Below are 27,130 nucleotides of genomic sequence, written 5' to 3'. Positions count from 1 at the left end.
ACCTCTGAGGATGCCCAGGAAGACTCTTCCGTGTTTCGAAGTAGGTGAATTCCATAGCCTACTCCTCCACATTTTAGAGGGCAGAAAACTGGGTAGCGGAAGAGAACGGCTTCTTCCTTAGGTCTCACCTTTAGGACTAAAGATGAGAAGTCAAACGGTGGGAGTCACCAACATGATGCTGTTCACAAAAGGCCCACTTATATGTGCTCAGCATCCTGTCCTTTGTCATTTCTGTCTCAAGGAAACCGACACCAATACATTACGGAAGCTTCTTAAGGATCCTTTGCTCAGGCATTTTCCTGTTTACCGAGATGGACAAAGATGGGTAACCTGACCCCCCTGGGTCTCCAGAGGACAGAACTGGGGCCGGCAGGCAGAAGGCTTTCATCAGCTGAATTGCATCTCCCCCACCAAATTCATATGCTGAAGCCCTAAGCCCCAGGACCTCACAATGTGACTGTATTTGGAGATTGGATCTTTAAAGAGGTATTTAAGGTAAAATGAGGTCATAAGGGTGGGCCCTAATCCATTAAGACTGGTGTCCCTATAAGAAGAGATTAAGACACAGACACACACAGAGGGAAGGCCATGTGAGGATACGGGGAGAAGACGGCCGTCTACAAGTCAAGGAGAGAGGCCTCAGGAAGAACCAACCCTGCCAGCACCTTCTTGGACTTCCAGCTTCCAGAAGTGTGAGAAAACAAATGTCTGTTGTTTAAGCACCCCAGTCTGCGGCACAGTGTTGTGGCCGCCCGAGCTGACCCATACAAGGCCCGGAGAGTTCGATTTTGGCCGACTTGAAGAAGAAACCCTTCAACAGAGTCATGTAATGATGGGATGACTGCTCTGTGAACTTGGCATTCCTGGCTGTGTCCAGCATGAGCCTGGGTGACTACTTGAGGAACTGCCCTAGAGAAGAATTATATTCATTAAAGTCCAAAATCTCAGTGTTTGGGAGCAAGTGGTGTTTATTCCTCGCAGATGTGAAATTCAGTGGGTGGTGGCCAGGGGCTTGCCTCACAGCCATTCTAGGACCCAGGTTGATGGAGAACCCCCGTCTTCTATTGGTGGTTTCCGAGGTCACGCTGAACACCAGATGAAAAGGGGGAAAAGAATATAGAGAATCATGTAGGGATTTTCACAACTCTGTTGGTCAGGCCATGCTCTTCTTTCTTTAAATTTTATTTTAATGCATTTTTTATATTCTTTACCATTATGGTTTATCACAGGATATTGAATATCATTCCCTGTGCTATATACAGTAGGACCTTGTTGTTTATCCATTCTAAATGTAATAGTTTGCATCCACTAACCCCAAATCCCCAATCCATTCCTCTCCCTCCCTGCCTCCCCCGTGGCAACCACAAGGTTGTTCTCTATGTCTGTGAGTGTGTTTCTGTTTTGTAGGTAGGTTCATTTGTGCCATATGTTAGATTCCGCATATAAGTGATATCACACATATGGTATTTGTCTTTCCCTTTCTGACTTACTTCACTTAGTATGATCATCTCTAATGGCATAGGCCATGCTCTTTGTCTGCATCCTGTTGGCCAGAACTCAGTCACCGGACTCCACTGACCCTGGAGGAGAGGGGGCTGGGTTGGTCAGTCACCCATAGGACTCAGGAAGCCGTGGCAAAGGTGACCCAGGGGCTGTCTTATGGAGTTTTGTGAACTCACTCTGAGGCCTTCTCGTGGAAGGAAGCAGAGCCATCTGCCTCACTGTGTCTCTCTTACTTTCAGCTTCTCCAAACTGCAGCCCCCCGACCGATCCCCTGCGATCCAAGCACCGTGAGCCATGGGTACGTGCCCATAAAGGTGAGTCAGTGCTCTCTCACCAGCACCTGAGTCTCTCTAACCAGCCCCCCTAAAACGACTTGTGAGACGTTTGTGAAATCTCAAGGGTAGCTACACATCCATCATGTATATGGAAATGGTATTTCCCACAAGTATGATTCCTCAAAAATCAATAGCAGGGCTTCCCTGGTGGCGCAGTAGTTGAGAGTCCGCCTGCCGATGCAGGAAACACGGGTTCGGGCCCTGGTCTGGGAAGATCCCACATGCCGCGGAGTGGCTGGGCCCGTGAGCCATGGCCGCTGAGCCTGCGCGTCCGGAGCTTGTGCTCCGCAACAAGAGAGGCTGCGACAGTGAGAGGCCCGCGCACCGCGATGAAGCGTGGCCCCCGCTCGCCACAACTAGAGAAAGCCCTCGCATAGAAACGAAGACCCAACACAGCTAAAAATACAATAAATAAATAAAAATTTAAGAAGCTAAAAAAAAAAAAAATCAATAGCAGACGCGGACCAATGTGGTCAGACTCCCACGGAACAACAGGCCACGTGGGGCCTTGCTCTGTCCCCACAGCCTGCATGTCTGGCACTTTATTTCATTATTTCATCCAGCGGGTGTTATCGGCCCTTTCTTTGTGTCAGGCACGGGCCAGATAGGGATGCAGGGAGGCACCAGATACAGAGAGGGAAACGCCCAGTCATTAGCCCAGGGGTCAGGGCTGCAGCAAGACCAAGGCCATGTGCAAAGGGGCCCTGACTCCTGACCCAGCCGGGATACAGAGCAGGGCTTTAAAACATCTTCTCAGGTTCACTTTGGGATCTTTCTTCATTTGTCACTGTGGCCATTTAACTAAGACAGGACCTAAAGCTACGGGTTAGCTCACAAGCAAAACAAAACTCAGCAGTTGCTTTGGAGCCGGCTGGAACCAGTTTGAATCCTGGCTTTGGCACTTACTAAGTTGGCAAATGTGGGCACATTGTTATCATTCTGGACCGCAGTGTACACAGCTTTATAATGAGATGGCGATAATACCTCCCCTCAATGTTCTTGTAAGGATTAATTGAAATACCCCGTGTTGATCACGGGGGGTAGTACCTCGTGCTTCATAAAGAAGAGAGCTGGTGTCCTGAGCTGTGCAGGTCTGGGACCTGGGGAGGACCTGATGCCCCGGAGGAGAGCCCCATGGATGTTCAGTGAGCATCTGCTACTTACTAGGCACAGAGAGAAATACCTAGATGAATGGAGGTCTTCTGTGACGTCAAGGATTGTACGGCCTGCATTCTGCCAAGGTAACATTCCCTGCAGTTACATCACAGGATGCGGCCCTAACGGCAGTGGCTCAAGCACTCAGAATGGGCTCTGAAGGGGGTGGAGAAAGCGACTGTAATTGCGGGGGATGAGATTCAGTGGTGAGGTGAGCATCAGAGGATGAGTGGGATTTGGATAGCGAGAAAGGACTTTTCTGGTCAACGTGGCTGCTCTTAGAACCCCGGGTGCTCCTGGACCAGTTTCATAAGGTTTCATAAGCCCCCTTCAGACCTCGTCTCTAATGTTGATGCCGAGTAAGGGGCTCTTTGCCTGGGGCTGGGGTCTGTCTGGGCTGTGACCCTGCATCTCCAATCCTACAGACAGGGTTACTCTCATAATCCTGATGCTTGCGTATCCAGCCAGTTTCAGTAGATTCCCCATTTGACCTTGAAGGAGTGTGATCAGAGCTGCCTAACCACTTCCTCTGCCCTCACCCCAAAACTAAAGGGCTGGGGCAGTGGCCTCTGGGGAGCCCAGGCTCTGGGAGTGCTATTGCCTTGATGCTAATGCAACTCAAAGTGTGTCGATAATAGGTCTTTTCAGTTTTCTGGCTTAACGGCAATTTTAGAGCACACTGTTCAAAGGATGGGAAAGTGCATGCATTTGCTGAGCTACTCAGCTGAATCAAATATCTAGCAGCAAGAAAGAACCTTCTAGTTAAGATCCATTGAGGACAGAGGCGGATTAGGACATCAGAACTATAACATTTTTCAGTATAAAGGAGCATAGAATTTAAAGTTCAAGTCCCTCCTTTTGCCAAGTACTAAAGGGAAGACTAGAGAACATATTCTGATTAAAAAAAAAGACTGTAGTCCAAGAAAGGGTTTGTGAAATGTCAGCCCGATGTTTTCTTGAGCGAAATAGCTTGTTGGGAATTGTGAATGAAACTTCCGGTTTGGAACGCCAGCTTGGAGTAGTGTGAGATGCAGCGAAATAGAGTTGTTCCAAGTGGATTTCTATAAAGTGAAGCTTATTTTTCTCATTTGTTTCCACTAGAAGGTTAGAGATAAAGTACTTTGGGGGAAAAATAGGGTACTTTGACTATATATTGCTTTAGTTCTTTTGCTTAGACCCCCCTGTAATAGTCAGAGTAGGCTCAGTGCTGTAACAAACAGCCCCATACTTTCAGTGGCTTGACTCCAAGTTTGTTTCTGGCTTGCAGCACAATCCCATGTGGGTTGGGAGTAGGCTCTCTCCTCGCAGTCATTCAAGCACCCAGGCTCCTTCTTTCTGCAGGTTCTTCCTTCCTCAAGGCCCAGTCCATTCAGGTGCGGATAGGAAAAGAGAGGGAGAACCAGGTGCGCGGGAGGTTTACAGCCCAGATGGGGCACACATTTCTTCTGCTCATATGCCACTGGCCAGTCACGCGGCCACACCCACTGCAGGAAGGTTGGGGGAGGCCTGGAAAATGCCAGCAGGAGGCAAGGAGAAGAGAAGAAGGTGGATATTGGGCCCTGGCAGTCTTGGCCATACCCATGTAGCCCACAAAGGACCGGAAGTATAGCAAAGCTGGAAAAACTGTTCATATTCAAGAGATAAACAGCTTTTAATGAAATAATCATGGTATTCTGCACCTTCATGTGAATACCATGCCCTGTACAAAATCAGCCCCCAGTTTAAAATGTGGAAAACATGTCAAATGACAGCAGAAACTCTGACAGGATGAGGGCCTCTTAGGGAGGAAGGCCAAGTTGTTTTGTTTTCCAACATTATGATCTTCTTTTCAGGCTCTTGTTCCAGTGAAACTGCCTGTTTTTATGGCACAGTTTGATCACGTGTCTCTTCTCAGACATTTTCTTCTAACATTGGTGGGGTTTTAGCTGAGAAAGCTGGGTCAGGCACGATCTGGCAACGTATTGAAATGGCCCGGGGCGATCTGCGGAAGAGGTGCCTGGTTACCCCCGGCCTGCGCTGAGGTCACTCCCCGCTCACCTCTCTCTTCTACAGCCTGGGATGTGTCTGCATTTTGTGGAGCTGGGCTCTGGCCCTGCCGTATGCCTCTGCCATGGATTTCCGGAGAGCTGGTTCTCTTGGAGGTACCAGGTAAGGGAAACTGGGGGAAGTACGCCCCAGTCAGAGTGAGGGGAGAGAAGTGTCTAGATGGTGTGAGCCAGCCTGGAATATCATTAAGAAGCTGACACCTTACTGTGGAGCATCATCTCCCAAGTATGACCACGATATCTCTGAAATGTTGGGGCCAGAGATGGCTCCAGAGCTCAGATCTGTGCTAGCCTATATGCCACCTTTGCAGATTAAAAAAAAGCGTACTTCCTCAAGATGCTTTATGCCACCTGCTGGGACATCTCTGTAATGAATATAGAAATCTGCAAGGTCTTGGCTAGGAAAGGTGCTCTGTCAGGTGTGGCATTAGGTGCAGGGCACAAACCCTACGACCATCCATGGCAGCCGGGTGGGCTCATTCCAGCCCCATGGTGAGGACACCAGGTAGTGCCACGTGGCACTTTGAATTGAACCATTTACAATAACAGGGAGATAGAAGGAAGCAAAGAGGTGACGTCAGCAAAACACTGATGAGCCCACACTGGAGAGGGTCTGAATTGTTTCTTTTCCAGATCCCTGCTCTGGCCCAGGCGGGCTTCCGGGTACTAGCGGTGGACATGAAAGGCTACGGAGAGTCATCTGCTCCTTCTGGTGGGTTAGCTGTTTTACAGCTGTCGGTGTTGGTCATGCCTTCTGACTGTCTGAGTTCTCCAACTGCACTGTCTTCCCCTGGTCCCAGGTCAGAGCAGGCAGCCCTTTTAGGGGGTCTGACTTCCCCCTCCCTTCGCAGCTCCTGCAGTGTCTGTGTCTGTGCACTTTGGGCCCCAGAGGTCTCTCCTCCTCATACTCTGAATGAATTCAAGAAACCCAACGGCCTGTGTCCCAAGGGGGTCTCCTGCTAGTCATTGAGGATACGGGATGTAGGAGGTACCATCCTGCTCCAGAACTATTTTCATCTTGGAGAACTGAAACTCTGTACCCATTAAACAATAACTCCCCATTCTCCCTCCCCTCAGCCCCCGGCAAGCACTCTTCTGCTCTCTCACTCTATAAATTTGACTAGTCTAGGTACCTCATCTAAGTGGATCATACAGTATTTATCCTTTTGTGACTGACTGACTTCACTTAGCAAAATGTCTTCAAGGTTCATCCATGTTATAGCATATGTCACAATTTCCTTCCTTTTTAAGGATGAATCATATTCCGTTGTATGTATAGACCGCGGTTTGTTTATCCATTCATCCATCGATGGATACTTGGGTTGCTACTGTGAATACTGCTGCTATGAACATGGGTGTACAAATATCTCTTTGAGTCCCTCCTGTCAGTTCTTTGGGGTATATACCCAGAAGTGGAACTGCTAGATCATATGGTAATTCATAGGCCAGATTCTTAACCCAGCGTCTGCGGATCCCAGTGGGAGTCTATCCAAGGATGGGTGTTAGGGACCTGTGAACCCTTGAGAACATGTGTGGGTCTATGAGCATTTTCCTTGGGGAGGGGGGAGTCCATTGTTTTTATCAGTTTCAGAGGGATCCTCAGCCCCAAACCTTTAAGAACCCTGGGTGGAGGCAGGAATGGGAAGCAGCCAGGTGTGCAGCAGGGTCGCTGGTCCTTCCGTGGTCAGTGATGCTCTTAGCAGCTTAGCAAGCCAAGCAGCAGCTCACCACCCCTTTTCTGAGCTGCTTCGGCTGCATGCACGTCAGGCCTGTTGTGTTGAGTTTGAAGCCCGCTGACGTGGGCTGGGGCTCTCAGTCACTCAGGAGGCCACCACCAGGCCACTCAGCCTGTCATGACAGAGATGTGCTTCCATGGTTGTTCCCTAAATGTCATGGTGTCGACTCAGCTGCTCCTTACTGCCTCTTGAACAATGCAGAAGCATTTTAGACAAAAGGAAGGACTTCAGTCCAAATATTCAGGAAAGACAGCTAAGGTTTTTTTTTTTAATTTCATTATTTAAATGTTTATTTTTATTTATCTATACTGCAATCTTCCCTGAATCCCCTGGGCATTACTTAGTAATATAATTTATCATTCAAACTACAACACTATTAAAAGAGAAACTATTAATAATAACACATAAACTAAAACTGTCCTGGACAAACTGGGACTTATGGTCATACCCTAATTATGACTCTTTTTTTTAAATAAAAACATAATTTACATGTTAACTGTTGTCAAAGATTATACATAACATTAATTCTAAAGCCAAGTGCAATGATTTGGAATGCATATATGTACATTTCAGATCATTTGTATATAAATTTCAGATCATTTGGCAGTAGATTTTAAGTAACAAATTATTTTCCCTTAAAATCATGAAGCCTTTGTCCTAGTATTTTCTAGCTTCCCTTGTTGCTATATAGCATTCCAGTGCCATGGTACCTTTTTTCCTTACCCTTGAGACTTTTAGGATCTTTATCTATTGTGTTCTAAAATGTTATTGTGCTATGATATGGGTCTTTTTTCATCTACTTTTCTGGGTACATTTAACTTTCAGTTCTTGGAAATTTTCTTGAATTATTTCTTTGAAAATTTTTTTCTCCTGTTTTCTCTGTTTTTCTTTCTTTTTCTTTTCTGGAATTGCTATTATTGGTAAAATGTCCATACTGCCCAAAGCAATCTACAGAGTCCATGCAATCCCTATCAAAATCCCAATGACATTTTTTACAAAAATAGAAAAAACAATTCTACAATTCATATGGATCCACAAAAGACTACAAATAGTCAAATCAATCTTAAGAAAGAACAAAGCTGGAGGACTCATACTTCTTGATTTCAAAATACATTACAAGGCTACAGTAATCAATACAGTATGGTATTGGTATAAAGACAGACATACACGCCAATGGAATAGAGAGTCCAGAAATGAACCCTTGTGTATCTGGTCAGATAACCTTCAACAAGGGTGCCAAGGCCACTCAATGGGGAAAGGACAGTCTGTTCAACAAATAGTGTTGTAAAAACTGAATATCCATATGCAAAATAATGAAATTGTACCCTTATCTTACACCATCCACAAAAAACAACTCAAAGTGGATTACAGGCTTAAACTGAAGACCTGACACTAAAATTCCTAAATGAAAACATAGTGGAAAAGCTTCATGATGTTGGTATTAGCAATGGTTTCATGGATATGACACCAAAAGCATAGGCAACAACAACAAAAATAAACAAGCAGACTATATCAACCTAAGAATTTAATAAGATATTTTTTTTTTGCCAAAGGGGCTCTTTTAGTTTTCTGGTAATTTTTAAACATGCAAATTAAGTGTATTTCTTTTATTTTTAATTGCAGAAATAGAAGAATATTCCATGGAAGTGTTATGCAACGTAAGAAGGATTTTTGGGTAACATCTGTAACTTCTTCTCCATCCTTGTGTTTTCATTGATATAAGACAGAAGTGTGGGTGTTCATTTAAATCCTAGGAAAGCAGCATTTCACAACATTTGGGTACAAATTCTTTCTGAAAGTCGAAGTATTTTGAAATAATAGCCATCGTTGACTGTATATCAAGTGCTTTTCTAAGTATTTGATGGAAGAGGAAACTGAGTCATGGGGAGGTTAAGTAATTGCCTGAGGTCAACAGCTTGTAGAGCCAGGTTTAAACCCTGTAGTAGCTCCCATGCTCCTGCTCTTAGCTACCCCACCATATCACCTTTCCCTTCTGAGAATTAAAAAAAATCACTTTATTGTGGTAAACACATTGTTGGCCAGACCTAGGGAGTTAGTGTGTGGACTGGGGACTGCAGAGGCATTCCTGTTCTAAGATAGGCATACGCACCATCGGGGAGAGGGACCCTCATCTTAGAGCTTGCAGGGGAAGGCCAAGGCTGAGGTGAGGAGAGACTGTCACCCAAACCTCCATCAGCCCTGGAGCAAAAGCAAAGGCTGGAGGGACCAAGAGGAAGAAACAGCCTCCCGCTTGGCCAGAAAACTGGTGATGCCAGTGATTATGCTAAAATTACAGAAAGCCTTCATCTAGGAGGGTCACATCTCTGCCTGGAGCACCCCATCAGGCCCCACATGCAGGCTTGATGTCTCATAAGGGGAGCGTGGGACTTGTCCGTGCTCGGACAAGTCTGAGGAGCCAGTCTGAGAACCCCAAAATTAAAGGAATAATAAAGAAAGAAGAAAGCAGAGAGATGCTATGAATAAAACTGTAGTGCTGAGGGAGTGGTTTGGACAATATCAGCTGGGGGTCCTAGAAGGAGAAGGTAAAGACGTCCCTGCACCTATTTAATTTCCCCCATTCCTCCTTAATCGCTTCTCTCACTGATGGGGGTCCCAGCTCACCTCAACCACTGTAGCTGGACCACAATTCTGCACCCTTCATCCCTTAGAGACCCTCTTACATCAGACAGTCTGTTGGTTCCTCATCGGGAACCTCACTTTGCACATTACAGGATTTCTGGGAAACCCTCAGCTAAATTCCCCATTAGTGTGTACATTAGTCGGCTTGGGCTGACATAACAAGACACCACAGACCAGATGGTTTAAACAACAGAAATGTGTTTCTCACAGTTCCGAGATCTGGGTGCCAGCAGGGTCAGGTTCTGGTGAGCACCCTCTCCTGGCCTGCGGGTGACCACCTTCTCACTGTCTTCACATGGCAGGGAGAGAGAGCCGGCTCTCTGGGACTCTTCTTATAAGAACGCTAATCTTATCAGGTCGGGGCCACAGCCTCATGACCTCATTTAACTGTAATTACTTCTGTAAAGACCCTGTCTTCAAATACAGTCACACTGGGAATTAGGGCTTCAACATAGGAATTTTGAGGGGACACAGACATTCAGTCCATATAACAGAGGGTTCAAAAGACCTCCTGATACCATTCAATAATTGTTCCCCTCTCTTTGGGGGGAAGATGAAAATAAATGATTGAAGTGAATTATACCAATACTGTGAGCCTCCTTCTAAAAAAATATGTGTGTAATTTCACCAATGGAACCTGTCATCTGTGCTTGCTTTTTTTTTCCCCTTAGTTTATTATAAAAGAGAAACATGGAAATTATTTACATGATGAAAAGATTTCAGAACTTCAGTGGAATGGGCAACCTCAGTGATGCCATTTCAATAGTGACTTATTTCAGTCTATGTATTTTCCAAGAATGTCACCATCTCTAAATAAGAAGTAATCCTTGTCATCTAGAACTACTTTGGTGCCTCCATATTCTGGGAAAAGAACTTCATCTCCAACTTTCATGCTAACTAGTTGAATCTCTCCAACTTTTCCTTTAGAGCCCAATCCAACAGCAACTGCTGTTGCTTGCAATACTTTTCCTTGAGTATTTTCTGGAAGCATAATGCTTCCTTTGGATACAGGTTTGGCTGCACTTCTTTCAACTAATTCTTGGCCAAAGAAGGGAAGAAACTTTCTAAATGCCTGTCCTGCCATGACTCCAGTCACTGCAGTTCGTACTCTGCTCTCATGCCACTGCTGCCAGGAGGGACGTGCATTCTGGCCCTCTGGACATATCTGTTGTTGCCTTTTTTTTTAAATTAATTAATTAGTTTATTTATTTATTTTTGGCTGAGTTGGGTCTTTGTTGCTGCGTGCCAGCTTCCTCTAGTTGTGGCGAGCAGGGGCTACTCTTCGTTGCGGTGCACAGGCTTCTCATTGTGGTGGCTTCTCTTGTTGTTCTTGTCTTTCCTCTGTATGTGTCTGTGTCCAAATCTTCTGTCTTATATTGGATCAGGACCCGCCCTAATGACCCCATTTAACTTAATCACATCTTTACTTAAGATCCTATCTCCAAATAGAGTCACATTCTGAAGTACCAGGGGTTAGGGTTTGGGCTTCAGCATATGAATTTCGCGGGGGGGTGGGGTGGGGAAGGTGGGGGACACAATTCAGACCGTAACCAAGGCAAACACAGTCATTCTAACCTCGAAGCCGCTGAGGTGATGGATACAGTTCTGATTTTGTGTGTGTGTTTTCTTTCTTAGGACATGGTCACCTTCCTGGATAAGTTGGTAAGTAATTATTTTGAACTCATCTCTTTGGAGAATTCTGTTTGGAAGTGGGCAATTAAAGAAAAGCTGTGACCTTTGAAGGTGTCAGCTGTTTGAGCCCTGAAGGGAGTGGTATGGGAGGGGGAAGGTGGGGTGGTGGGTCGGAAGGGATTATAAAGACAGGTTTGGAGAATATAGAGGTGAGATTGGTTTGGTTCTTGTTTCATGAGAAGCATCTTCCAGGGGATAGAATGTCTCTGTTGGCTTTAAGCCAGATGAAGAGCCTTAGTGCCAGCTGAAGAAGGTTGGGAAACATCCGATAGGCTAATACTTCCCAGCTTCTTAAAACTTCCATCCCTTTTGACATATTTAAAATCGAATGTCTTCGTTTAACATGGTTTGGAATGTCAGACTCAATGAAAACGATCAACAGTGGGCATCTGAGAATACACTGCCGCAGAGCACACACACTCTTCTGAGACTCAGGTACATCCTCTGCCACCTTCAGTCAGGTCACGTGGCAGAAGGGAGACACCGCAGCATGGCTGAGGGGGCAGAGGGCCCAGCCAGGACAGTGACAGTACAGGGGGGCTGAGATGACGAAGGAGTTCCAGATCTACAGCAGGGCCTGGTGTAGGACGTGCGGTAACAATGTCATGTTCCATCCTCTGCAGATTCTCAGTCCTGTGGAACTGGCTTTGGAACTTTTGAGTGTGATGGGGATAGCTAAGGCCCAGTGTGGCCGCCCCACTCCTGACTTTTTCTAGAAGATTTCCAACTGGCTGGGAACGTCTCTTATTCTGATGGTTGAGAGGGAGTCTCTGTGGTTGCTGGCCAGCTGGGTCAGGTGTCCGTCCCCGGCCCAGTCATGACTAGGATATGTGGGAAGGAGACTGGGCCAACCTGGATGACCTGGGTGACCAGATGAGGTGGTCATTTGCCACCTGGAGGTGGTGCCTGAAGCCTTTGGAGGAGATGAGCTCCCCAACGACAGGCCTGAAGGCTGAGCCATGGAATAGTCCCAAGTGAGAGGTAGAGAGGGAGTCGTAGACTCAGGGAAGTAAGAAGAGTCTGGAAAGCAGAGTTTCACAGAAGCCCAGGGAAGAATGTTTCAAAGGAAATGCCTCATGCTGCTGTTGACTGAAAAAAAAAAGCACATCCTAAAGGTTGAGAATTGTGTTTTATTTGGTGGACAAACTGAGGACGTAAGCCCGATACAGCATCTCAGATAGCTCTGAGACTGCTTCCAGAGAGGTAAGAGAGGAGGCAGGATATATAGTAGTTTCTGCAACAAAGTCTAGGTAGTCGGAACATCAAAAGATTACTCTTAATTAAAGAAAACCACGTATCTCAAGTTAAGGAATTTAGCATTTTTCTCTGTATTGGAAGTTGCAAGAGTCTGGGCTCATAGAAATCATTCCTTCGACATGCACCTCTGCTAGCTGGGGCCGGTATCCTGCTTTTCTCCATCCTGAATCCCCTCCGGGTGCCCCATTGAGGGTGGCTGCAGTGACTGAGGGCTTGGCAGTGGGCAGCCTGTTTGTCTCCATCCTGAGTTCCCTGAGGGTTCACCAGCGGGGTGACTGCAGTGACTTGGTGGCTGCAACATCCTTTGTTTACTGATACGCCAGGCAGCATTTTTTTCACTCACACTGCAGAACAATCGGAAGAATGAGAACCAAGAGGGGAACAAAATTATTAGTGATTAGCCTTAAAGAGAGAAGTTTCAGTGGACTTGGGCGTAGCAGGGAAGAAGCCACTGGAGGGACTTAGGAAGGTCGTTAGGGAGGCACCTGATATAAACCATTGTGAAAAGCGGGAGAACACAGGAGACGGAGTGTGGCAGAGAGCTGAGGCAAGGAACCACCTTTCCAGCTCCTTTCCAGCTGGTGGTGGGGCCGGGGCGGATCAGAGGCCCTAAAGCGCCCAGCGGGTGGCATAGAGGAGGGAGCCCTAGTTTAGGTTAGGAGACCTGGGTCTGAATGGCGGTTCCCCCATTTACCATCCGTGCAGCCTGGGCAAGTCACCGGACCCCTGTGAGCCATCTTTTCATTGGTAAAATGTGAGTTCCAAGATTACTGGGAGGATTCCGGATAAAGGGCCTGTGACACAGAAGATCCTGCCTGAAGGGAGCTGTGGTCGTTCGTGGTTACAGCAGCAGAGGAGAGGAAGGCGCAGGGAGAAATTGGGAGGTAAAGGTTGCTTTTGAGGCTGGTAGAAAAGATCCGAAAGAATGGGGAACAGAATAATAACCACTCAGTGAAAGATGAGCACGGAGGGGAGGGGCGGTGTCATTCTAACGTGAAGACAAAAGGGAGGAAAGGAGGTGAAACAAAGTTTGATTTGTGGGAAGGTAGAGAGGGAATTCATGGCCAATGGCCTCAGTCTTCTGAGAAGATTTAAGAGGCCAGCCATTTGTGTGCAGGGTCGGCGGGGCCCGTGCATGGGACCAGAGGCTTCAAGAGGGCAGGTGTTGGGCGTAGCTGCTGCGGTTAGGCCTAAGGGGAGCCCCAGGCCTCCGGCTCTCAGCATCCCATCTCCTGTCCCGGAAAGCTACTCACACTCAGCCCTCTTCTTTGTCCTTCTAGGGCATCGCTCAAGCTGTGTTCATTGGCCACGACTGGGGTGGCATGCTGGTGTGGAATATGGCCATTTTCTACCCCAAGAGAGTGAGGTAATTAGGCCTCAGGCATCAAGAATTTGGGTCAGACTGGACTTGAATTCCCTAGACTCCTTCCTCAGGTCTTGAATTCCAGAAAACTTCTTGAAAACAATAGGTTATTACCTGGGAAGGTGACACCGTAGCTCCTTAGCTCATTGGTATATAAGTAGGGAGGGTTTAATGAGCTAACGTCTTGGGCACAAGGCCTGTCCCAATCACCAGTAATGCAACGAATAATTCAGGGCCTGTGTAGCCAGTGGGAATGCAGGAGAATGAGGGTGGGCTTTGAGGGGAGGAAGTGAGGCAGCAGGGGATGTCAGAGTCATAGAACTGAGTGCCAGGAGACACTTTAGCCCTGGTCAGAGTCAGAAAATGTGGCTTTCACTTTTACCCTGAACTGGCTACGTGACAAATCACTTCACCCGTTAGGCCCTGGTATCTTCAACCACAAAGTGGTAATGGTCACTCCTACCCGACTCTTCAACCTGCAAAATACAGTAAAACAGATGTCAGGTTGGAATGATATGTCATGATCGCCATCACATCACTCATAATCATTCTCAGAATGACATTTCAGGGCACAAGTGGGAGCTTTCAGGTGATGGGTTTTGAACCTGGAGAATCAGGTGGTCTTTGTGGCCACACCCCATTTGAGCTGGTAACTGCAGTTAAAGCCTGTCTGACCTCCCATTTCAGCCTCAGATCTTAGCAAATTAATTAAAACAACATCCTTAGCAGCCATCTGTGTTTCCCTAACTAATCCAGTTACTTTTTATTTGGCTGAGTTTATAGGAATGGAAACGCTGGAGAAACTTTGTTCAGCTCAACCCCAGCTCAAATGGTTGGATGATCTCAAAGACCAGAAAGAATCACACATTTCCTAAAGTATTTTTAAAGTTTTTGCACGCTGTTTCGATCTCTTTAGCTTCTCTCTCTGTCCTCTCTGTCATTCAAAAGTGAGATAAGAAAGCTCTTAAGAATCAAGTTCACCAAAAAATTACCCTGCAGGCTGTGTTAGATGCTCCTTGAAGGGAACAAAAAGAAATAGAGCAACAACATATGGTCTCCACCTTGTTTTTGTTTTATTAAACTTAATCTAGTTCTCCTGTGAGAATTTTTAAAGATTTAACGTGAGCCAAGTGAGGTTTTGTGCAGAGTAACATCAGATCCGAGATGCAGGCGTGCTCTGGTTTCCCGTTCCTCTTCTCCTATGCTGTTTCCACCCTGCCTGCTGTTGATTCTGGAGTAGTTGCTCATTCTACGTCTGCTCTCATCAAAGCAGCCCTGTTACCTCCTTTCTGGGAGGGCGGGAGGGAGCTGAGACCCTCTCGCAGGGCTGTCCAGGATGGGACCCCGCATCTCTGGGTCTGGGAGCATGTTTTATTTAAGGATATTGCTAACAGCACAAATCTCTGCCTTTCTAGCCAGACAATGAATGAAAGAAAAAAAAAGCCCACATTTAATGTGGAATATTTCTTTGAATCCTTGGTTTAGCCTTTCTACTGAAATAAGCTTTGGGAACCTATTTAAAATCAGGGTCTATTCACTTGTTTGTTTTATATCCTTTCTTTAACAATCACCTGGAGACGCTGCTGCCAGAAGGAGGCTGTGGTTCAGCTTTTTCTTCATCTTAATGCAGTTGGCAGCAGCATTTATATATTATCATCTCGCTAAGTGATGATTTTTTTATATATGGGATAAATGATATGTCAAAGCGATTAAAAAGAAAACCCCATTCTGTTCAGAATATTTAGTAAAAGCTAGAATTTCTTGACTTGTGATTTAAGTAATGCTTAAAATAGGTTCCCTGTGGTAGCATTAGGAACTTACAGACATCAGTATAACTTATTTTATACCCTAACCTGCACTGTCTAATCGTGGCTATTGAAATGTGGCCAGTTTGAATTGAGATTACTGTAAGTAGAAAATACCTTCCAGATTCCAAAGACTTAGTATGAAAGAAAGAATGTAAAATATCTTATTAGGAATTCTTAATATTGATTACATGTTGAAATTATTAATACTTTAGATATATTGGATTAAATATTAAATTAACATTAAATTTAAAATTAAGTTAATTAATATTAAATAATATTTAAAATTAATCTCAAATGTTCCTTTTTACTGGTTTTAATTGGCTACTGGAAAAATTTTAATTATATATATGGCTTGCATTATATATATATATATATTTTTTTTTTTTTTGCATTATATTTCTATTGGTTGGTGCTGGTTAAGCCTCACCAGTCCTTCCATTGATTGTTTTATTTGCCCTAATTATCCCATTGCTCCTATTTTATATATCTGTTTCTTTTCTGGGAACAAGTTTCCACAGGGTAAGCGTGGGATATGGAATTCTTTGCCGACCGGCCAGGCTCAATGTAGTCCTGGCTAACTTCTATCAATTCTGCCTTTGTGTGGTCTCTCCAATTCACCCTCTCTTCTATTCCTTTTGCTGCCATCCTCTTCCCCTCAGGATGACTAATACAGTCGTCTGCTGGCTTCTCCCCCTCTGTGCAACCACGTGATGGATCGCTGCTTGATACATCACTTCCTGACTGCAGCTTCCATCCACTCTCACCTCTTCCCAGAAGCCTTCATGGCTTTGTTGGTTTTCTGCAGCTTCAAGTCCAGACTCAGGGCCCTTCATGTTCCCGGTCCCACGAGCCTTTCTGGCTTCCTTTCCCAAGATGCCCCATTAACCACTTGGCTTCTGGCCCTGTAGACTCCTCGCTCCACCAAACTCAACCCCAAGCTTTGCCTCATTCTAGAACTGGCTCAGGCGACCTCATGATGTTTCCCTTGCAGGTATTGGTTCCCCTCCCCACCTCTCCCCGACCTGTAAAAGTCAAGTTCAAATGCTGTCTCTTCCATAAGGTCTTCCATGATGCCCAAACCTAGAAATCCTTTATCTCCTTGAATTCCTGTGGTATTTTGTAGGAACTCCTATGCCTTATTTTGCAGTCTATCTCATAATATAGTCATGGGTGTATTTGACTAGCCTTCCTTATTAGACTATAAGCTCTTGGAGTATTGGTTTTATATTTTCTCTCCCCTAGTATGTGGCGTGGAATTACACTCAACACAGAGGAAACAGTGAGTGAAGGAAGGAAGAAATGACTGTGTTTTTACAAACCAGAGAAAGATTGTACTGTTCACGTATTGTAATCAAGGTGGATATACTGCACGTAACGTGCGTGTGTCTTTGTTGAAGGCAAGTAGGTGAGAAATACTGCAGTTTAGTGGCAAAAAAAAACAAAACAAAACACACACACTGGGCTGGAGAGTCAAGAAGTATGGTTTCAGGTCCCGTTCTCCCTGCACTGCTGGTGTGAGATCTTGTGTGTAGCACTCTCCCACTCTGAGCTTGGGTTTTGACACATGAGGTCCCTTCTGGTCCTTACAGACTGTCTTCTTATGGGGTCTGTGTCTTGACACCTCTTCTTTCCACAGGGCAGTGGCCAGCTTGAATACTCCCTTCATACCAGCAAATCCCAAAGTGTCCCCAATGGAGAGCATCAAAGCCAATCCTGCCTTTGATTACCAGCTCTACTTCCAGGAACCAGTAAGTCTGGGGCCCTGTGAGCAATGATCCCAGCAAGGTTTTTGTTCTTCTTTTGCCTTCCTCGTTCCTTCTTCCCATTGATCGGACTTATCTCTGTCCCCTTGAATATTCTGTGGCTTTAATGAGAAGTGAGTTCACCGATGGGTTCAGGTGAAGCTGGCGCCAGAGCGGGGCTGGTCCTTCCCGGCTGACGGTGCATTTCTCTGTGTGTGTATTTGGGGTGATAAGGGGATTGAGGGGTGGGGATGGCGCGTGGGGCTCCCCTGCTTCTCTGAAATTGGGAAATGGGGGCTGAACTCTATTTTGGAGCCGCTTCTTCTCAATTCTCTGGCTGAGAGGCTGGTGGAACCCACCTCTTGGTGGTGACAGCTCCTGGCCTCCTGCCAGGGATTTGATACCTCTGCTGAGGAGTGACATCTGTGATTACAGAGCCTAAAAGCCCTGCATCAGGCCCCAAGCATCCTTTGAGAGGTGTGCAAGGTTTCTAGGTGTCACCCATGTGCCACAGCTCAAGATGCCTTTCAAAGATGCCCACTGGGGTTTGGATGATGTGTGATGGGTGTGGCTGCCTCCTTTCACTGGATTCACTGAAAGCAGCAGCATCTGGCCTGGCTGCACCCCCCATAGCTGCCCTCATCTGTGGAGGGTACCTGCTCCTCTGTTCGTGGGCCCTGGACCCCGATGCCCAGCTATGTCTGGGTAATTCCAAAGAGGATAAAAGATGTTTCCTAACACTCCAAAGAGAGAAGAATAGATCAGATTAATTGACAAAGAGCACGAGAGCATCTCATCACATCCCTCCTCCAGCCCTAGCCCGTCTGCTGCTCATAGGAGGTACCATTGCCAGCGAGGGTCACAGCCATCCCAGTTTTGATTTGGCGAGTAACTCTTCTCCAAGAATGATTTTAATTAGTAAGATGGTGGCTTGGAAGAGGAACTTCTTGATGCAAGCAATAATCTGACTCATTCAGTAAGACACCAGGCGCCTCCGGCAACGTCATGACAAGATGCTTGGGTATCACACCCTCCACTGAGGCCAGAGCCCCACTGCCACAGCCTGGCTTGAATTGAACCACAGTGTCTTGAATTAGTTTGAAGTAACCTTGATCTTGAGAGATAAAGATGATTTAGATGGTACATTAGTCAGCTAGGGCTGTCATAACCCAGTGCCACAGCCTGGGGGGCTTAAACAGGGAAATGTATTATCTCACTGTTCTAGGGGCCAGAAATCCGAGATCGAGGTGTCTACACAGTTGGTTTCTTCTAAAGCGGTTCTCCTTGCTTTGTACATGGCCCTCTTCTTGCTGTGTCTTCACCATGGCATTTCCTCTGTATGTGTGTGTCCCTGTCCAGATTTCCTTTTCTTATCAGGACACCAGTCACATTGGATCAGGCCCACCCTGATTAGCTCATTTTACTTTAATTACCTCTTTAAAGACCTTACCTCCAAATACAGTCACGTTCTGAGGTACTAGGAGTTAGGACTTCATAGGAATTTGGGGGAGACACAGTTCAGCTTGGAACAGGTGGGGACCATGAGGGTGAAGGGTGGGGACTGTGAGAAACTGACTTATTTGGAATGAGACCCGGGCTCATGGGACAGGAAGGAGGACGTGTCCCTGTGCAAGGCCCGGAAAGCAGCCCCAAGTTTGTAGTCGATGTCGGAATTAGTAAAGAATTGTTGTAGGTTTAACGCTTATCGTAGGGGGCCCCCATCTAATTCTTTCGGCTGGACTAGAAGCTAGCATCCCAGACCAAGGTGCGATGCACTGCCTGTCACCCTTTCCCAGGCGTTTGAATCACTCAGGTGCATCTCAGACTGGTGAGAAGCGTCTGGTGGTGGGAGAGAAATGAAGTGCTGGTTCTAGCTTCTTGAGTGGCAGCTGCCTCAGCCTTTAGGGATTGGGAAGGAAACAGCCCCAAATAAAACTGTGAAGCAGGTGTTTGGGTCCCTGTCACCTCTTAGCTGACCCTTTCTCAATCTCTGGCTCTGCTTGGTCCCCAGCCCCCAAAACCCAACCCCCTCCCACTGCCCTCTGTGTGCCCAGAGGACGCGACCCCGCCCAGCTGTGCCATCACCTCGAGGGCCCCATGCATCAGAGTTGCTCTCACCTGTCTGCCTCCTCCCCTGGCCCAGCCCCCAGGCCCTGTGGATAGGTTATGACGGGCCCTTGACACTCTGGCTCCCACTGCTGTGGTACCACACATGCAGCAGAGGGAGAGGGAGGGCGTGGGATTGTGTGCCCGTTTCTTTCTCTTCCACCTCTTTTTTCCATTTTCTTTCTTATCTTTTTGAATTGGACATTCGTAAGAAGACTCCTAACTGCTGCAAAACACAGGTGGCCCGCAATTGGGGGGAGGGCTGGAGCCTGACAAATCTGTTGAAATGTCAGAAATATTTCGACCAGTGTCAATTGTAAAGAACTGGTTCATCCAGCAGGTAGCTCTGCACCATCTATTGTGTGCCAGTTTCGGGGGACATCTAGAGATGAGTGACAACTTTTGAGGGCTTAAACAACTCTTGGGGAGACAGGCACGTAAGAGACACCCAGGGAATAAGGCAGCAGAAAGGACTGTAATGGAGGTCCAGCTTACTCTGGGAGCCCACAAGAAAACACAGTTAACTTTCAGCAAAGGAAGGAGCATTTGAACTGGACCCAGGGAGGTGAGTAGGATTTGGGTGGGGGGATCTGAGAGAGAAGGGGCTGCCAGCCTGAGGGGACGAGTGACTGAAGATGCTTATGAAACCCCTTAACTCAGGGATAAATGTCATGAGATGAGAAAGAGAGGGTAACCAAAGAGTCAGTGATCCTTTAGGTGAACTTCAGAAGGTCTGGAACATCTGGAAACTGCCCCCAGAGTTTAATAGGCGCACGCAGTTTTCCAGGAAGAGTCCCTAACTTTCATCAGAACTTAGCAGTTCGGTAAAGGCTAAGAGCTGCTGAACTGGATGGCCCTGGGCTTTCAGGTGAGGTGCGGAGTCGGGGAGGGGGCGGGCAGCAGCATCAGTGTCACCTGGGAGTTTGCTAGAAATGCGAACTCACCGGCCCCCTTTGTGATCTGCCCAATGAGAATATGCGTTTTTAACCAGGTCCCCCAGGTGACCCCCGTGCGCATAACCTCCCAGCTCTGACAGCTGTCTTCTGTGATTCTCAGTCAATTTCTGTGACCGTCTAGTCCGATGAACCTCAAATGTCAGTGTGCTTCAGAATCACCTGGAAGGCTAATTATGACATAGATCCCTGGACGCCCCCTCCAGAGTTCAGATTCAGTAGGTTTTTGATGGGGCCAAAGGATTCACATTTCTTTGGTGAGGTCCTGGAGCCACACCTCGAGAACAACGACCATAGCCCCGAGGAGGGGGGTGATCCAGCCACCTCCCAGGTAGTGATGGGCGGGCAGCCGTCCTTCTCGGTGAATTAGAGACCTCTGGGCAGCTGGCTCCACTCAAGAGTGGCTGGAGGGGATCGCGCAGGGCATTGACTATCTCGCTAAGGTTCCCTTTTAACAGTGATTCTGCGATTTTCTAATCCCAGGCCCCCTCTGCACTCTTACAAATTATTAGGGACCTCAAAGATCTTTAGTTCATGTGGGTTATATCTACTGGTATTTACCATACGAGATATTGAAATTTAAAACTGTCGATTCGTTAAAAAAGGATAATGTGCCCATGTTGATATAAATAACATCTTTTTATTTTTTTTTTAATCTTTATTTTCCTTAAAAATTTGGTGAGAAGTATAGCATTGTTTTACAGTTTTCGAACCTCTTTTATGTCTGGTTTAATAGAGACAGATGGATTCTCCTACCTGCTTCTGCGTTCAGTCTGTTGGGATGTCACATGTTATTGGAGCCTCTGGAAAACTCCACTGTACGCTTATGAGAATAAAGAGGATATGTAACATGTTAGTATTGTTACAAAAGTTTTTTGTCATGGATTCCCTGAAAGGGCCTCAGGGCCCCCCAAAGGTCTCCAGACTACAGACTACATACTTCGAGAATTACTGCTTTTTATTTCTTTTGGGCTGTATTAGTTATAGGAGATAGAAAAAGGGAAGTAGTGGTTTCACTATGTATTACCTTTGATCAAACTACATTTAGGGTATGTATCAACAGAATTCAGCTCATTAAAAATTATTTTTCTTTATTATTTTTTAAGTTACGGTAAAATACACATCACACAAAACGTACCATCTTAACCAGTTTTAAGTGTACAGTTCAGTGGCATTAAGTACATTCACACTGCTGTACAGCCATCACCCCGTCCATCTCTAGAACTCTTTTCATCCTGCAGAGCTGAAACTCTATTCATTAAACACTAACGCCCCATCCTCCCCTCCCTCAGCCCCTGGCACCCACCCACCTACTTTCTGTCTGTGTGAATCTGACTACTGCAGGTACCTCATATAAGTGGAATCATATAGTATTTTTTTCTTTTGTGTCTAGCTTATTTCAGTCAGCAGGACGTCCTCAGATCCATCCATGTTGGAGCGTGTATCAATTTCCTTTTTTTTTTTTTTTTTAAGGCTGAATAATATCCCATTGTGTGAGTTTTTAGTTCATCCATTCTCCCCTTGATGGACACTTGGGTTGCAACTGCTGCTTTTGAGTGCCTGTTGGGCCAGGTGGTTCTGTTCGCAACAGTATGTGGCGTTCTTTCCCATCTTTTCAGCTGAGCGGGCCGAGGCTCTGGGAGCCTCCCTCACTCGCCTGAGATCAGGTACGTGACTGGGTCAGGATGTTGACCTCGCCTTGTTTGACTTCAAAGCCCACACACCTCCTCTTAAGCCACACTTTGTAGGGAGTTTGGACTTTCTTTGTGTGCTCTGTGCATCGAAGCAGAGAGGGGAGGAGCAAACCAGGATAAGCTCAAGGTCTTGGTGGAAGGAGGGACCTCAGGGGAAAGATGCTTACTTAACTGCAGTCCTAGTAGAGCAAGGATTTTCATTTCAAAGGTTGTTACAGTCTTTGTGGAAAAATTGGTACCTTTATTGGTCTGTGGTAGCTGTTGGAGGATGGTTTTGTTCTTAGAACAAAGCCTCTTGGCAGGGAAATGTTCGATATTCAAATTAGTCATCTGGCCACTAAAAGGCTCCCAGGAAGCGGTTGGGTGAATCCAGCAACTGGGGCTGGGCCGGATGGGCATCAAGCTGGGTCTTAAGGAGAAACCATGGGTGGTGGGGGGGGCCCGTCCCGCCAGCCTGTCTGCTCCTTCTTGGTGAGGAAACGGACTGGCCAAGTCCCTTCCTATCTATGGCCCTCAGTTTCCTCATCAGAAAAAGGATGGTCTAGTTGGATGGTTTTCACGTGGATGATAGCTTTAAACGTTAGCTGAATTCAAGCCAATGAATAAAACATAACAGAGCAACTCTTTGATCAGGGGTGGGGCCTGGGAGCCCCTCCTTCCCGTCCCTCCTCCCACCCCACCCCGTCTTCCGCACCGCTCTCCAGCCTGGAGGCCGTGTCCAGGAACACTCAGGGGTCCAGACCCCCGCCCCCAGCCCTTCCACCTGTTGCTCAAGTTTGCTGAGCACCTCAAGGTGCGGCTTAGACAAACTGCAGGTTAAGATCCAGCTCCTTGAGCTCTTTGAACTCTTGGCCAACGTTTACTCTCCTGTCCTGTGAATTTGCCGAGTCTGGTGGAAACTCAGATCAAAAGCTGTGTTTTTCTTCTCAGAGAAGGGATCATGGCCTTTGCATTTGTGTAGTAAGAAAGGGAAGAGGAGGCAGCTCTGGGCAGCAAAGACAAATAGAATCAGCTGGATAATTTCAGCACCACCTGCTCCATTTTTTTGCCGTACGCGAGCCTCTCACTGTTGTGGCCTCTCCTGTTGCGGAGCACAGGCTCCGGACGCGCAGGCTCAGCGGCCATGGCTCACGTGGGATCTTCCCGGACCGGGGCACGAACCCGCGTCCCCTGCATCAGCAGGCGTACTCTCAACCACTGCACCACCAGGGAAGCTCCAAGGTTGGTTTCTTATACTTCAAATCCTTCATGAGCTCTGTGTTGACTCTTAGGAAGCCTTTCTCCTTAAACAGCCCCAGAGTCTTCTGAGACAAAGCTCCAGGATTCATGGAATTCCAAAGGCTTTGTTCTAGGAGTTTTTCCTTAGAACCTAGAGCTGCCTGCCCAGGTGATAGCTTTGGGGTAACAGTAGAGCAGACTCATTCATTTTTTTTTTAACTTTTTATTTTATATTGGCGTGTAGCCCATTAACAATGTTGTGATAGTTTCAGGTGCACAGCAAAGCTACTCAGCCATACATATACGTGTATCTCTTCTCCCCCAGACTCCCCTCCCAGCCAGGCTGCCACATAACATTGAGCAGAGTTCTGGAGGCTTACTGCTCCCCTCCACCTCAAGCTGGAGGAGAATGACCTTTGCGACAAAAAACTGAATCCATCGATCTAAGACAGAAATGGAAAATTTTGTTCAAGCCAAATTGAGGGCTATAACCCGGGGACAGCCTCTCAGAAGGTTCTGAGAGCTGTTCTGCCTGTTCGAGGTCAAAACGCAGTTACATGTTTTGAGACAGAGGGCTGTGTATTAAATGATGTATTATTGACAGTTTACACAATCTAGCAAGTAGTGGGTCATGGCTCATCGTGGCCCCTTACGACATCAGGAAGGAATGTTATCTTTTAAGGAGTTGTCTTGTTGATGCTGGGAGAATATTGCTCTTTATGGTTGAGCAGGTATTTCTGCTGATGGGGGGAGGTTTGGTCGATGCATAATGCAGGTACGCAGTGCGCAGTGGAGGGGAGAGAGGAGGCCAAAGGGCAGAGAAGATTTTTTTTATGTTTAAATTTTTCTTGTCCTGCCACAAAATATGGATTTTATTTCACACCCTCTTTGATGAGCGTGAGCTTGCAATGGAGGGCAAGAAAATAAAAGCCACAATCCACGTGATCGTTTAGAAGTCACCCCCACCAAAGTCTTTATCTCACATTCTTTCCTTTTTTCCCCTCTCTTCTTCCCAACCTTCTAGCCTGTGTTGGGTACCTGCTATTACTGTGCTATCACAGTGGGAATAAAAATATGAGTAAGATACAGTGTGTGTCCCTAAGAAATTCACAGGCTCGTGAGGGGACCAGATCCAAAAATAGACAGTTCTCATGCAACTAGATAACTTTAACGATGGAGATAATAATAATAACAATAATCACCATTTATTGGCCTCCCTCCTATGTATCTACCAGGCATGGTCAGAAACAGGTATTATCTCCTATCATCCTTACAAAACTCCCATTTTATAGATGAGGAAACTGAGGCTCTGGAAGATTAAGTTGCCCAGTTAATAAGTAGTAGTGGTGGGGCTTGGAGCCTTGTTTGTTGGATTCCAAAGTTCAACCTTTAATTCCTGTGATCAGGAGCACAAAGGGAGGAACCCTATCCAGCTGGACTGGTGGGAGGCTTGTCATTGGTCTGTGGGACTTAAAAATAGGGTATCACCTTTTATGAATTACAGAGCGTCCGATGGTATCGGCAGGGCACACAGCCAGAGTACAAATGCTCTTATCTTCTCCCCTTTCTGGCCCTCACCTTTGTCCTCTTCATCCCTGTTGATCTGGCATGCTTTCACGTGGGGAGAGAGACTTACCTACCTTTGGGCTCTCTTTGATTTTTTATTGACCCTTTTGACACTCATTTGCTCTTTTAAGTACTGTTTGAGCTCTGCAGCCAGTCCAGACCTCTGGACTCGTGGAGATTCCTCCACACACTGAGACACATCACAAGCTCATGAACAGCAGCTAGGGACTGCTCTCAATAAATAAGAACGATGACCCGTGGCAACGTGCCGGGCGTTTATCGAGCGCGTAAAATGCACTGCCTTCCATGGCTATTTCTCGCCTCGACATTCATCACGTAACTGAAGGCCACGATTGATTCTCTGTCATAATGGAATCTTACACATGTGAGGGGATTGTAATTCACATGCCGGCATTGGTTGCTTCAGAAAATCTCGAACTGCAGATCCAGCACTGCTTGATGATAAATGTTTCCTTGCCTGCAGTGCTGCTGTCTCGTAGATCCAGAGCTCTCATGACGTGCCATATGCAGAACAAATGAGTGCAGGGTAGCAGGACCTCTTAAAGTGTGCAGGGTCTGAGGGCCGCTGGCCACCAGAACACTTTGCTGACCTGGCTTACAGGACCCTTCTCTGCGGGAACATTCCTCGGAGGAAAGGAACAAACATACATTCAGCCTCTGCTCCATCCAGGACCAGTCACAGATGCCCTGGGGAAGAAGATGAGTAGGAGCTTGCCTGCTCTCAGGGTGGACCATGGAGAGGACATGAAAGGCTCTGTGAGATCCAGGAAGAGCTGAGCTGTTTTACTGTGATGGGGGAGGGTAGGGCTTCATGGAGAAGACAGTATTTGGCACAGGTGTTGAAGGCTTCTTGAAGGCCAAGCTGAGGGAAGTAGGTGCTCTTGGTGGAAGTTACAATACATTAAACCACAGAGCTGAGAAAGTAGGGCGCCCCTTCAGAAAACATCCTGCAACTCAGTTTAGCTGGTTCAGGTGAGTAGTTGGAAAGGAGAAGAAAGTAGGCCAGCACTGTGCTCTAGATTGAGTGTTTGTGAGTCCCCAAATTCGTGTGTTGAAATCCTAACCCTGATGTGATGGTATTAGGAGGTGGGCCCTCGAGGAGATGATTAGTTCTTGAGGGTGGAGCCCTCATGAATGGGATTAGTGCCCTTTAGAGTAAACTCCAGAGAGCTCTCTTGTGCTTTCCTCCATGTGAGGACACAGTGAGAAGATGACCATCTATGAACCAAGAAACAAACTGTCGCTAGATACTGAATCTGCTGATGCCTTGATCTTGGACTGCCCAGCCTACAGAACTGTGAGAGATAAATGTCTGAGTTTGTAAACCACCCGATCTATGGTATTGTGTTATAGCAGCCAGAATGGACCACCATACACTGCCATACTCTTACTATTATAGGCTCCCCAGCCTATAATAATAAAGTGATTATTATAAGTAATACATTCCCACTGTAAGGATTTAGATAAACAGAAAAGAAAGCAGCAACCATAAACCCACCTCCCGGTGTGGGGTGGGGTGGACGGGACCACTGTGAGCATCTCATGTTTTATTCAAACCTTTTAAAAAAAACAAAACAAACGTGTTTCAATATGAAAATTCAAATTCATGCACTTCTAATGAAACTTGGGCTGGATGGGACAGAGGTTGGGAGCTTCTGGCTTTGGGTCAGATCAGTTTCCAAGATCTCTGCTGAGTCCTTCATTTTGCTTTCTTGGTTGTTCTAGGGAGTGGCGGAGGTTGAACTGGAACAGAACCTGAATCGGACTTTCAGAAGCTTCTTCAGAGCAAGTGATGAGGTGAGGGGTGTGGGAGGCAGGGTAGGGGGTAAGCAGGAAGGGGGAGCTGCAGGGGTGCAGATCCCCAGATGGCTTCCCTGGGAGGATGGGGGGATAGGGGATGTCAGGGTCTGGGAATAAGCAACTTGCCTTCTTTTCTTTGACTTCTGTAGTTAGGGCAGTTAGGGTCCTCACTCCACTGGTCCCTTCATTAATGAGGAAAGGTCCTGTCCTCTCTGTCACACACCAGTAGGGCTATGAAACCCAGATCAAAGAAGGATTATAATGGTGACAGTTTAGAAATTCTGCTGTTATTACCATTTTCATATGGATAATTGCTTATCAAAGTGCAGAATTAATTGATGCTTCTAACCCTTTTCTTGAACAACCACAGGAGCCTAGAATGCTTTAACGCGGTAACCCCACCCTCCTGTCTTACGTGTTAGGAGTCACTGTTGCTGTTGCTGTATCTGGTCAGTGCCTACTTAGCTGGCCTGATTTTTGCCAGTTTCTTTGCTGA

General features: G+C 46.6%; 2 protein-coding genes across 4 annotated transcripts in view; one reads left to right on the top strand and one right to left on the bottom strand.

The window, feature by feature from the left end:
* Positions 1 to 27,130, top strand: part of EPHX2 (epoxide hydrolase 2) — a 66,290-nt gene that overhangs the window by 20,784 nt on the left and 18,376 nt on the right. For all 3 annotated transcript variants that reach the window (XM_033429807.2, XM_049711741.1, XM_004270694.3), the window contains exons 6-13: positions 1,743 to 1,817; positions 5,046 to 5,141; positions 5,672 to 5,750; positions 8,398 to 8,432; positions 11,050 to 11,076; positions 13,644 to 13,729; positions 17,171 to 17,282; positions 26,560 to 26,631. In XM_033429807.2, the coding sequence (XP_033285698.1) occupies positions 1,743 to 1,817; positions 5,046 to 5,141; positions 5,672 to 5,750; positions 8,398 to 8,432; positions 11,050 to 11,076; positions 13,644 to 13,729; positions 17,171 to 17,282; positions 26,560 to 26,631 (582 nt within the window). The remainder of the gene's footprint in view (positions 1 to 1,742; positions 1,818 to 5,045; positions 5,142 to 5,671; positions 5,751 to 8,397; positions 8,433 to 11,049; positions 11,077 to 13,643; positions 13,730 to 17,170; positions 17,283 to 26,559; positions 26,632 to 27,130) is intronic.
* Positions 9,626 to 10,899, bottom strand: LOC101282470 (10 kDa heat shock protein, mitochondrial-like). Its single transcript, XM_049711751.1, has one exon. It carries the CDS (start codon positions 10,496 to 10,498, stop codon positions 10,190 to 10,192), a length of 309 nt encoding a protein of 102 aa, XP_049567708.1. The 5' UTR covers positions 10,499 to 10,899; the 3' UTR covers positions 9,626 to 10,189.

This window comes from Orcinus orca, chromosome 6 (genome assembly GCF_937001465.1).
Source record: "Orcinus orca chromosome 6, mOrcOrc1.1, whole genome shotgun sequence".
NCBI lineage: Eukaryota > Metazoa > Chordata > Mammalia > Artiodactyla > Delphinidae > Orcinus > Orcinus orca.
The sequence above is the reverse complement of the archived record's forward strand: the minus strand, read 5'-3'. Positions and strand labels throughout refer to the sequence as shown.

Coding starts and splice junctions, on each gene's coding strand:
- LOC101282470 (XM_049711751.1), bottom strand. CDS start 10,498: ATGGCAGGACAGGCATTTAGAAAGTTTCTTCCCTTCTTTGGCCAAGAA.